This window comes from Vicugna pacos, chromosome 4 (genome assembly GCF_048564905.1).
Source record: "Vicugna pacos chromosome 4, VicPac4, whole genome shotgun sequence".
Classification (NCBI taxonomy): Eukaryota; Metazoa; Chordata; class Mammalia; order Artiodactyla; family Camelidae; genus Vicugna; species Vicugna pacos.
Window position 1 is genome coordinate 73,246,801 of NC_132990.1, and position 11,567 is coordinate 73,258,367.

Consider the following 11,567-nt stretch of genomic DNA (forward strand, 5'->3'; position numbering starts at 1 on the left):
GGGCGCCAAGACATCTGGACCTCATTACCCCAACCCTGGCCTCTTCCAGAGCACAGGGGCCCCTGGAAGGGATGGGGTGTGAGGTGGCGCTGGGGTGTGGGGGTTGCTTCTTGCTCTGCCGCCCAGGCAGGCTCCCTAGATGAGCGCACGGACCAGGGGTGCCAACTGCTGGCCCCACAACTCCTGATGCTCCAGTGTTGAGATTCCTTACACAGAGCCAGCGGACAGTGTGACCTGGGGCTGTGGGCCAGCGACTGGCTACACTGGTGGGGCCCCCATCCTTGTATTTGGGGGGCTTCTTTTTTAAGCTTTGTGTGTACCTTTGAGTTGAGTCTTGTGGAAGTCGGCACTGAGTGTATGTTGGGTGCGGGAGTAGGTGTGGGCAGTGTGTGCTGGGAAGAGGGGATGTATGAGACTTGTGGACATGGTATGTGGGTGTTTTATAGGAGAGGGTTTGGGGGATAAGCCTCTGGGCATGTTTGGTATATGTGGGTCTGCATGTGTGTGGGGGCAGACCATGTGTGCCTGACTCTGGTGTGTGTGCCTGTGTTTGGTGTGTTTGTGTAGGTGTGTGTGTGTGGTGAGTGGGCTTGAGGAGGGAGGGGCCTTATGTGGAATATTTGAGAATATGTATTGTATTGGGGGTGTAAGGATGGGAGAGGGCCAGTGTTCCATTGTAAGTGGGTGTGTGTGTGCATGCACTTGTGATGTGTGTGTGCTCGGGACATGGATGCGTGATTTAAAGTCTGAATGTGGAAATGTATGTTCCTGTGTTGCAAGGGTGTTCATGCTGAGGTGAGGTTGCATATATGTGTTGGAAGTGAATGGATGTTTAGCACTGAAACAGCTGAGGAGATGGAGGTGGTCCGGGCACGGGGGAGGGTGATCTGTCTCCCTTCTCCACCCATCCACCAGCCATCTGGTCTTTGGGACTTGGGTGGCCCTCTGGGCAGCAAGGCGGCCGCCCACATCCCCAGCCCTCTCTGACCCCCCCATCTTCTCAGTCTTCCTCCACCACCCATCAGCACCCCCACCCTGTCCCACAGAAGGGTGGCACCCCCATCCCTCTATGCCACCTCCCAGCCCACCCTTTGCCCCCCCCAGGCCCTGTCCCTGCTCCAGGCTCCGGTTCTGGGATGGCGAGTGGGGGTCAGTCCAGCTCTCCAGCGGCGGCGCCGAGGGTCTAACCCAGCCCAGCCTAACCAATGTGCAGACTACTGTACAATTTGGGAGTCCTGAACAGATAGTCTAAACACTGGGTAGACGGAGTGGAGGTGTCCTCTGATCCATCCAGGCAGCAGTGTCTGTTCGGCGGGCGAGAGCTTCAGCCCCATGTCCTGAAGATGCCCAGTCCAGCCCAGCCCAGCCAGTCCGGGGTCCCCTCTCTGCTCTGACTCCCCTTCTGCCTCCTTTGACGTGGCAGGGGTGAGCCGGAGCTGTGGCTGGGAAGGAGGGGCCTGGGGAGGGGGCCGGCCGGCAGGAAGGAGGAGGCTGCTCCTACCTAGTGTCCAACCCCAGAGCGCAGGGCGGGTGGCGGCGGGGCCTCCCTCGAATGCTTCCAGATGTTCCCTAGCCGCGTGTGCAACTTCCTCCTCTCCTCCCCCAGCCGCCCTCTGGGGCTCCCGGCCACCCGCCTGGCATAAAGACGGCTTTATGTGGCTGGACGGGCCAGGCGGGTGTGGGGGACAGAGGGAGGTGGGCAGGATGACGCCAGGGCAAGGAGCAGGGTCCTCCTAAACCCAGCCCCCTACCCGAAATCCTGGGCGAGGTTTATGTCCAAGCTCTGAGTCCTCCAACACCCACACAGACCTCCCCCACGCCGCCCCTGGGCATGGGCCCTGTCGTGTTTGTTGGGCTAGTGGGGTACAGGCAGCAGAAACACACCCCCTCCTCCCAGAGCCCCATCCTGGGGTACCTCTTCCAAAGATCCCTGAGCTTCTTCCCTTGGACAGTGCAGGCTACAGACGTATGTCGGCCCACACCAGGCATACACATATGTGCACGTAGGTCTGGCCCTCACCCGCCTATCCACAGATACACATAACCCCTCCCAGATGATACAGATAAACCAAACATATTCAGCCCATTATGCAGACTATATGCATGTAAATATGTGCACCCACAGCATGTGTCCAAAAGGCACATTCGTGCAAACATAGACATTTACAATCGCCACATACATTTGCATAAGTGTGTAGACATACAAAGATGCTCACACGCACACACAGCCAGGCTGGCACCTCCTCAGGCATACTTGTGCACACGCAGGAACACATGGGCACACACACAATGGTGAGAGGACACAGGCTTAGGCGTGTACATGTTTGCACAAGCACACAACCACACACGTTGCACACACAGACTCACCATGTCCAGGCTTGTGCTGTGTGCCTGATTGCTAACACAAGGGCGGCTGTGGGGAGTGGTCTGAGCCAGCCCTTTGAAGCTGCTGGACTGGGTGGCCCCCCTTCCCTGTCTCTCCAGTCAGGAAATGAAGTCAGAGGCTTATCCAAAGCAGGCCCCATCAGCCAGGCCGGGGGTGAGGGAGGCTGAGTGCGGGGTCCCTGGCTCGCATCCAGGGTTTGCTTGGGCGGGATGTGGGAGCCAGGCTGAGCTTTGCAGCCTCCCCGGGCTCCTAGGCTCTGGCATGGATGCAGAGATGGTGGGAATACCTTGAGTGCCTACAGGAGCCAAGGCGCCTGGCAGGCCCAGGGTTCCACGGCCAGGCTTTCATCAGACAGCACCTGTGCGTGGCAGAGAACGATGCCAACCTCACCCATCACTCTGACCTCTCCCCACAGGAGAAGGAGAAGAAATACATGCTGTCCGTGGACAACTTGAAGCTGCGGGACGTGGAGAAGGGCTTCATGTCGAGCAAGCACATCTTTGCCCTCTTCAACACGGAGCAGAGGTGGTTGCCGGCCCCTACCAGGGCCGTGGGGAGTAGAGATGGGCCCACAGATCCAGAAGGGACAGGGACCTGCCCCAAGCCCTGCAGCAAGTCATGCATTCGTCAAATATTTGTTGAGTTTCTACTCTGTACTAGACTTCATGTCAAGATCTCCCTTTCCTCTGCCCCCCTCCCTTCCCCCTCCCTCTCCCTGCCTCCTTCCCTCCTTCCCTCCTGTCCTTCTACAATCTCTTGGTTAGCACCTGCCCTGTATGAGATACTGGTCCCCTTCTCCTGTTGTTCAGTGTCCAGAGGGGCCAGTGGCAGTACCAGGCCTCTCACCTCCCAACCCAGGGCTGACTCTTGTGGACTTTCTCTTACTTGGAGATGAGGGGTCAATATAGCTGCCATCAGGGGAAAGCCTGGGAGGGGGCCAGTGGGGGCTGAGCTCCCAGCTAGGGACTGCATTGTCATGAGTACCCCTTTTATAAGGGCCCAATCCCTTTCTAATAGAGCATTTCACTGCTCATTTCCCTGAATCCTCACAATGACTCTAGGAGGTAGGAATTATTATTAACCCATCTTCCAGGTGGGAAAACTGAGGCTTGGAGAGAGGAAGCGACTTGCTACAGCTGGGAAATGAGAAAGCCAGGATTGGCCCCCCAGGCATGATGACCCCGGTCCACACATGCCCCATCTCCCCTCACTATCTGCCTCATCTTGCAGGAATGTCTACAAGGATTATCGGCAGCTGGAACTGGCCTGTGAGACACAGGAGGAGGTGGATAGCTGGAAGGCCTCCTTCCTGAGGGCTGGCGTGTACCCTGAGCGTGTTGGGGTGAGTGGCAAGGGAGGGGGGGAAAGATGCTTAAAATAGGGGGTCCTGGGGGCCATCCTCAGTGATGCCAAGTCATTTCATATTTTCAAGCTCTTTTTGGGCTCAGAAATAGCAGGGATCCTCCCCCTACTTTCCCTGGAGTGGGATCAGAGTTAAGCTTCCTCCCTTCTTCTCCAGCGCAGTTTTACCTGACCCTTTCTCTGCCACAGATGGCATTTCTGGCATCCCTTTCATATGATGGTGGTTTCTTGTGACTGCCTTCACTTTTCTCCCCTCTTTCACTGTGGCAATGTCTAGAGTTACCTTATAGTTGGGTGCTGTGCCCTGGGTTCACTCAGTCTCTCCTATTTTCCTCTGTGTGTGTCTACTTCGGCTGGGCTCGCTGGTGGCGGTGGTGGTGGCGGTGGCAATGCTGGTGTGGTGACCTCTATGGCTTTGGTGTGGCCCTCTCAGGACAAAGAGAAAGTGAGTGCGCCCTTCCCTCACCTTCTGCCAGGCATCTGGCTGGCGCCAGATCTTTAGAATCAGGAAGGGACCTTGGAGATATCCTTTCCTAATTTGTGGATTGGGAAAACTAAGGAGAATTCTAGGCACTAGAGTCAGAGCCAAGATCAGGCTGAATGAAAGTCTGGGATCCTGAGAGGCACTGGGGTGGGCAGAGCCCAGAGACCTAGAGCTACAAGGGAGCTGGTATCTTTGTATTAAGGCCAGTTGCTTCTCTCTGTGCCTCAGTGTTCAAGGCACCCTTGAAGGGGCTGGAACCCTGGGGATGCCTGATACCTGACTTTGAGGGCCCAGCCACCCTGATACCCTCCGTTCTTAATGGCAGGCCAGTGAGACCGAGGAGAACGGCTCAGACAACTTCATGCACTCCATGGACCCACAGCTGGAGCGGCAGGTGGAGACCATCCGGAACTTGGTGGACTCATACATGGCCATCGTCAACAAGACTGTGCGGGATCTCATGCCTAAGACCATCATGCACCTCATGATCAACAATGTGGGTGCACCACCACGTGGTGGGGCGGGTGCTCTTGTGGGACCAGAGAGGTGGGTAGCGAGGTTAGCCTGGGGTGGGCACAGGCTAGCCCCTTGAGACTGGTCTGGGGAGGGAGGCACGGGTTCACACCAGAGCTATCCAGTAGAAATACAATGTGAGCTTTGTATGTTATTTTGTAGATTCACACACCCAAGTTGTTCCAAACATGCTTAAATGTTTTTCGGAAGAGGCTAGAAATCTGCCTTTTTAAAGAACTCCCAAATCATGTTTTGAAATACACCCCCCACAGAACAACTTCCACCTGTGGCTTATTGAAAAAACATGGCCCAAGGGGAATTAGAATTGTGCTGGAATCCTAACTTTGTCATAAATTCCCTGTGTGACTTTGAGCAAATGAACTACCCTCTCTGAGCCTCTGTTTTCTTATATGTAAAATATGGATAAAAATAGAATTGAGGATTAAATGAATATAAAGTGCATAAGAACACAGTGCCTGGCATGTGGTAGGTGCTCAATGTTATGTAAATAATGAATAAATGAGACACAGGCCTATGGCATTAAAAAACCTCAGCATCTCACCATGAATGTTCCAGAGCCTGGGCCAGGTAACATCTGGGGATTTTAAGAACATACCCCACCCCCTCCACACAGAGACTCACATTTCACTCAGTTCAGGAACACATTCACACCTGTTACTCCAGGGCTCAGAAAATTTTAAACTGTTGCCTTCCTTATTTTGGTCCAATGGAGCAAAGTCCTTGGAAAGGGCTAACTACCCCCATTTTACAGACAAAAAAGCTGAGTAACCAGGTGTCCTAGTTGCATGATAGGCCCTGAGTGTCCTTCCAAATCTGTGACCTTGAACAGTTCACCTTTCTTCGCTGGACCATCTGAGAAAGGGCAAGAGGGGAGGCGTGGGAGCGAGGGAGATCTCCGAGTTTAGGCGGTGGCAGAGCCCCATCCCCGAGTTCCCAGTCCTAGTAGGGCCCGGCCAGGCTGGCAAATTGGTACAGGCATCAGATGCCAGCCCTCTCCTAATGCCCGCCCGCAGACCAAGGAATTCATCTTCTCGGAACTGCTGGCCAACCTGTACTCGTGTGGGGACCAGAACACGCTGATGGAGGAGTCGGCCGAGCAGGCGCAGCGGCGCGACGAGATGCTGCGCATGTACCACGCACTGAAGGAGGCACTCAGCATCATCGGCGACATCAACACGACCACTGTCAGCACGCCCATGCCCCCGCCCGTGGACGACTCTTGGCTGCAGGTGCAGAGCGTACCGGCCGGACGCAGGTACCAGGGCCGGCCCCCACGGCCCCAAAGCCCCCCAGCCCGGGGCCCGCGGGAGGAGGGCCGGGACCGGGCAGTGGCGCGCCCGCGTCACCGGGGCGGCTCCCACCTGGAGCGAGGGGCGGAGCTTAGAGAGGGGCGGGGCTTGTCGCGGGGCGGGGCTTGCCGTGGAGCGCTGGCTGCGGGGCTGGGTGGAGCCGGATGTTGGAGCCTCTGGGGGCGGGCTTAAACTCCGGCGACAACCTGGGGCGCGGTGGGGCGGAGCTTGCGTGCATGGGCGTGGTCGGCACTCGGCTTGGGGCGAGGCCTCGGGGTGGGGCGGAACCGCTCATCTCCCTCTCTTGTCCTTCTCTTCCTGTCGCCCTTAGGTCACCCACGTCCAGCCCCACGCCGCAGCGCCGAGCCCCCGCCGTGCCCCCAGCCCGGCCCGGGTCGCGGGGCCCTGCTCCTGGGCCTCCGCCTGCTGGGTCCGCCCTGGGGGGGGCGCCCCCCGTGCCCTCAAGGCCGGGGGCTTCCCCTGACCCCTTCGGTCCTCCCCCCCAGGTGCCCTCGCGCCCCAACCGCGCCCCGCCCGGGGTCCCCAGGTGAGTAGGGGCTGAAAGCGGCGGCAGAGACCGCCGGCAGGCGTGGCCGGGAGGGAGATGGGGCCGGATTTTGGAGTATCGGCCCTAGTCATTCAGAGACCGCCCTCTCCATCCAAGTTACTCGGAACTTGGGTGCCAGAGCCACAGAGGGTGTGGCCGAGGGCTGGCAAAGCCTGCTCCCCAGGGAGCTCTGAGTCCCGCAGGTGGTCGTTTCTGGGTAGGGGGCCGTGGGGCTCATCCCACCTGCCCCCTTCTTTCCAGCACTTGCATGGCGCTTCCCTCCTTTTTCACTCTCTCGCACACATTGCATCCCTTGTCTTTTCCCCTTCTAGCCGCCCTCCTCCATTCTTCCTTCCATCCTCTACTTCTCTCTCCCAGCCTCTAGTGAGCCTACCTCAGGTTTGAGGATCTGAACCCAAATCCTCTCCAGATGTGTAGATTTTGTTTACTTACACTCAGGGCTACCCTGATGCCCCCACTTCCCAGTCCTGACTCTTTGGACCTGTCTGAAGGGGTTGTCTGGCCTCTGGCCCACAGGAACAGAGGCCAGGCTGTGACTGTGTGACCAGCAAGGTGTGTGATGTGTGTGTGGGCGTGCACACAGGTGTGAGAGTGTAAGAATGGCACCCAGGCATGGGATAGAACATGGAGTAGCTGGGACAGGGGTCTGGGAGCCCTGGGACAGCCTGATGGTTTTCTTCCTTCTCCTTGCCTCTGGCCCTACCTGGCCTGGACCAGTGTGGTGGGTGTTGGGACAGGAGTGGGTGAAGGCTGCCCTATTTCCAGAGACTTCCAGAGAAAAAGATTCTACTTCATCCCTTCTTGATTCATGACCTTCTTTCAAGGAAGCTCACTCTGATATCTAACTCAGTCTGTCCTGTTTCCACTGGCCATGTTCTTTGAGGAAGAACACATCAGACCAATAGCATCCATTTGTGTTTCCTGATGGCTGGAGAGTAGGGCCATGGGCCTAGCCTCCATGAACCTAAAATGAAGCAGAGATGGGGCTTGCTCTATGGTGATCTGATGGCCAAGGCAGATGGGGTAACTCAGGCAGCACGGTGTTGGTCAGGAGCACAGGACAGGAGTGGGCCTTTAGGCAAGTCACTTTCCCTTCCAGGATCCCAGTTTCCCTTCTACCAAATGATATTTAACATTCTGCCTTTCTCCCAGAGTTGGTGTGGGGATCAGGGAGAGGGTGGCTATAGGGATGTCATATTAAGTGCAAGTGTGGCTATAGGAGTTCTTTGCTAACTTCCAACATGAGTTCAGATTCCTAAGGGTATTTGACATGCCCAGGCCTGTGCTGAAGTGTAAGAAGAGAACTGTAAGATTTGGTACCTGCTCTGACTCCAGTTTGGCTGACACATGGGAAACCTCTGGCAATACATGGCCCTGCCTCAGAGGAGAGAGCAGTCTGGGGAGCTTCAAGGCAACTTGAATTCAGTGAGGTCTGGGGCTGATGGAGATAAGGCTCAGTTGGTGGAGTCAGGAGGGCGTTTGGGTAAGGAACAGCAGGTGGGCAAAGGTTTAGTGTGGGATGTACTGAGAGCTGCTGGCCAGAGCAGAGTGCAGATAGAATAAGAAAAGATTCTTTAAAGTCCACAGAAGAGGGACTCAATGCTGTGGGCAGTAGGGAGCCATGGAAGGCTCTTGGGCAGAGACATGACAGCTGGATCCTAAGAAAGCAAGACCTGTCCCTTCTGGAACAATGCAAGTGGCCCTCTGAGCACGCCAGGCACGAGTGTGCAGGGAGCTGGTGCAAATGCCTCCTGTATGCGGGCGAGCTTCTGTGTTGTGACTCCGCCCATGCGTGTGCTTCAGTGTGCCAAGTGGCTGCATGCCCCAGATCCATGCTGCACGTGCCGGCCAGTGAGGGTGCTGGGCAGTGGTGGGGGTGGGGGAGGTGTATGCGTGTTGTTTGTGGGCATATGTGTCAGCGTGTGCATGCGGGGCCGAGGGGCCTCACCGCATGTGTGTGCACGCCCGGGCGTGTGCGTGTGCGTGTCCCCAACCCCCAGGCCTGCCCCATCCGTGCGTGTGAACTGCCATGTTGATTTCGTGCTGTCTTTCAGAATCACTATCAGTGACCCCTGAGGAGCGTCAGCCACGGTAGGTACAGGCCTCTCCGCCTGCTGCATGAACGGTGTGTCTGCCCCCTGCCGCACCAGCTCCACATTGCAGGGCGCACCTGGGACCTCAGAGGCAGGCCCTCCTCCCTCTCCTTTCTGCAGCTCCAGACTTATTCTTTCCTCTTTCTGTCCTTGCTGCCAGCTGGCTCTCTCACCTCCCTTCTCAGCAAGCCTCGGGACTCAGTGCCACTGCCCAAGCCCTCCGTGGCTAGGCCTGGGGAGGTCTTGGGACAGAATCCATGCCCAAGCTGGTGGAGCTGGGTGCTCTCCGGAGCCGTCAGAGAGCAGAGAGCTCATGGTTCATGATGTTAGGGGCAGAGAGCTTGACGGAGGTTATGTTGAGGGCTGGACTCAGGCAGCCAGAGGCCTTGGAACCTCACCCTAGGGTGCCACACTCATTCCCCCATCTGAGCTGTGCTGCTGGGAGTTCTGGAAACTGAATCCATGATAGGGGAGAGGAGGACAGAATCCCACCTCCTTTATCGCTTCAGCAATTGAGCAGTGATTTGGGGTGAAGGCTCTATTTGGTTGATGATTTCAGGAAGCCTGAGTTTCCCATCTATACCATAAGCCCAGAGCACACCTCAGAGGCCAGGCTGATCACGCAGCCCCTTCCCCTGCCTCCTTGGTATTGTCACGCCTGCTGGTACACGACTGAAGGCAGCGTCCTTGGCCCTAGGTGAAGTACCGTAGCCATCCCACGGGCTCATGGACCTGGCCTGTTGCTCCTATGGATGACTACACTTTTCAGCCAAGGGGATGACAGTGTCTGCTGACCTGGGCAAGTCAGCTTCTCTGAGTTCTGCCCCAGCTGGGCCCCAAACTCGCCCAGCGAACCCACCTGCCAGTCCACACCTGCGCTGACTCTTGCTCTTCTGCTTTTCCCCAGCAGGAAGGGCCCAGCCTCACCTACGCGACCTGCGGTCCCCCGACCAGCTGAGGCTCCCCTCTTAGACTTATAAGCCTGTGGCCACTGGCATCCGGCTGCCTGCCCTCCATGCCTCCCCAGGGTCCCTTCAAAGGACTCCTGGGCTTTCTGTCCACCCAGAGGGGCCTCTAGTGCTCCCTCCGGCCATCCTTTTAGCTTTGCCCTCCTGGTTCAGTGTTCTTCCTCCTGTCTTTCTCCATCAGGCCTGGTGGCTGTTGCATGGGGCTCACAGCCCCATACTCCCTGAGGCTAGGGGTGGCCCTGGGCCAGTGGGTTTAAAGAGATGGGGGCCAGAGGGACCAGAGGGAAGCCAGAGGGGTCCAAGCACATGTCTGGTGCTGTGGGTGCACTGCCTGGTGGTGTGTGAGAGATGAGCGTGTGTGGCAGGGGGGCAGGGCTGCCCCAGCCTTTACCACAGACCCCCCATGGAGCTCTGGCCCCAACCCATCTCCAGCTCCTCCCTTCCACCTTCCCTCTATCGTTTCTCTCCTCTACTCCAGAACCCTTGCCCACACCCTCACCTGCGTCTTCTGGCCTTGCCCTCCCCTCCCCCCATGCCGGGCTTGGCTGCCCTCGCCTTACCAGCTCTCTCCCCCTTTTCTCTCTCTCGTTCTCTTTGCTTCCTCTCCAACTGCCAGCCGATCGGGTCAGGCAAGTCCATCCCGTCCTGAGAGCCCCAGGCCCCCCTTCGACCTCTAACCAGATCCCTCCTATTCCTCGGAGACCTCCCTTTCCAAGCCTGCCTGGACGGCTGTTCTGTGACTTGACAGTGGCTACCCAGCCCCAAAGCCTCCCCCTTCATCTGTGACTTTGTTGTAGTGGTGAGCTGACACTTCCAGGCGTGATGTTGGTGAAGCTTGTGCCCCTCTGTGGTATTGCTCCTGCCCCTTTCTATAAATATCTATAAATATTCACATATATATATAGACACACACACACACACACACACACACACACGGCTACTACAGCCTCATCTCTAGTGTTGGGAATCAGTCACCATGCTGTCCTTGAGGAGTCTCGTGGCCCAACTAGAATGGAACGCTGTCACCCTAACATCCCCTTCAAAGTGTGCCACCTCCAGTGAGCCTCCCTGTCATGCCTGGCCTGTGGACAGCCAGCCCCCCCTGCCACGCTCCCGACCCTCGCCCCCTCGAGCACGGGGGTGCTGTACTGGCAGCTGTGTGGTTCTCTGACCGCTACCAGTTTTGCTGTCTCTTGGCTGACAATAAAACCCATTTCTGGACGATGAGGAACAGCGTGTCCTCTGCTGGCTTGTGTTCTCTGTGGCTCTCAGGGGGGAGGTAAAGTTTTAACATTGGAGTGAGGGGTGGGGAAGGACCCAGGATCGTTAGGGTGCTGTAAGATGTGGTGGAAAAAAAGCCCCGTCCTTTCTGAGGCCTACTGGGAGAGCACCTGGAGTCAGCTGATCCTCATCCTGTGAACCCTGCTCTGGCCACGAGGGGGAACGGGAAACAACTCAGCCTGGAGGGAGTATATGGGGCTGTGGCCAGGCAGGCAGTGTGGAGGGACGGATCAAATAGGCCACCGGAGGCGCAAGGTGATGGAATGGAAAACACCTGGACCAGCACTCAGCCTTCATGGGGCTGTGTCACCCTGCTTTCCCTCCCTGGGATTAGATCAGGCTTCTGAATCTCTCAGCCATTAGGGCAGGACTGCTCCTGAAAGCCCCACGGCAAGTCCCCTGGGATTCCCCAGGCTTTACCAAGCAGCATGCAGGTGACAGGCCTTGGAAGAACTCTTTAACAGCACCAGTGGAATGCTCAGATACACTGAGGCTCGGCACAACCAGAAGCCTGCCCTCTGCTGGCAGGACCCACTCCCTGTTCAGTGCCCTGGTCACAGACTCCAGGACCCAGCGACGGAAAAAAGGAACATGCAAGGACA

General features: G+C 57.2%; 1 protein-coding gene across 18 annotated transcripts in view; it reads left to right on the forward strand.

Annotated features, from left to right (window-relative positions):
* The window catches only part of DNM1 (dynamin 1), a 41,697-nt gene extending 30,782 nt beyond the window's left edge, over nt 1–10,915 (forward strand). For 4 of the 18 annotated variants that reach the window (XM_072960192.1, XM_072960195.1, XM_072960193.1 and 1 more), the window contains 7 exons: nt 2,802–2,911; nt 3,617–3,728; nt 4,182–4,193; nt 4,558–4,728; nt 5,780–6,021; nt 6,387–6,602; nt 9,624–10,089. In XM_072960192.1, coding sequence (XP_072816293.1) covers nt 2,802–2,911; nt 3,617–3,728; nt 4,182–4,193; nt 4,558–4,728; nt 5,780–6,021; nt 6,387–6,602; nt 9,624–9,696 — 936 coding nt within the window. In that variant the 3' untranslated portion in view covers nt 9,697–10,089. Of the gene's footprint in view, nt 1–2,801; nt 2,912–3,616; nt 3,729–4,181; nt 4,194–4,557; nt 4,729–5,779; nt 6,022–6,386; nt 6,603–8,015; nt 8,018–8,677 lie in introns of all 18 variants that reach the window. The other 14 variants (XR_012072284.1, XR_012072285.1, XM_072960203.1 and 11 more) reach the window with 14 other exon arrangements.
* Nucleotides 10,916–11,567: the final 652 nt, after the last annotated feature.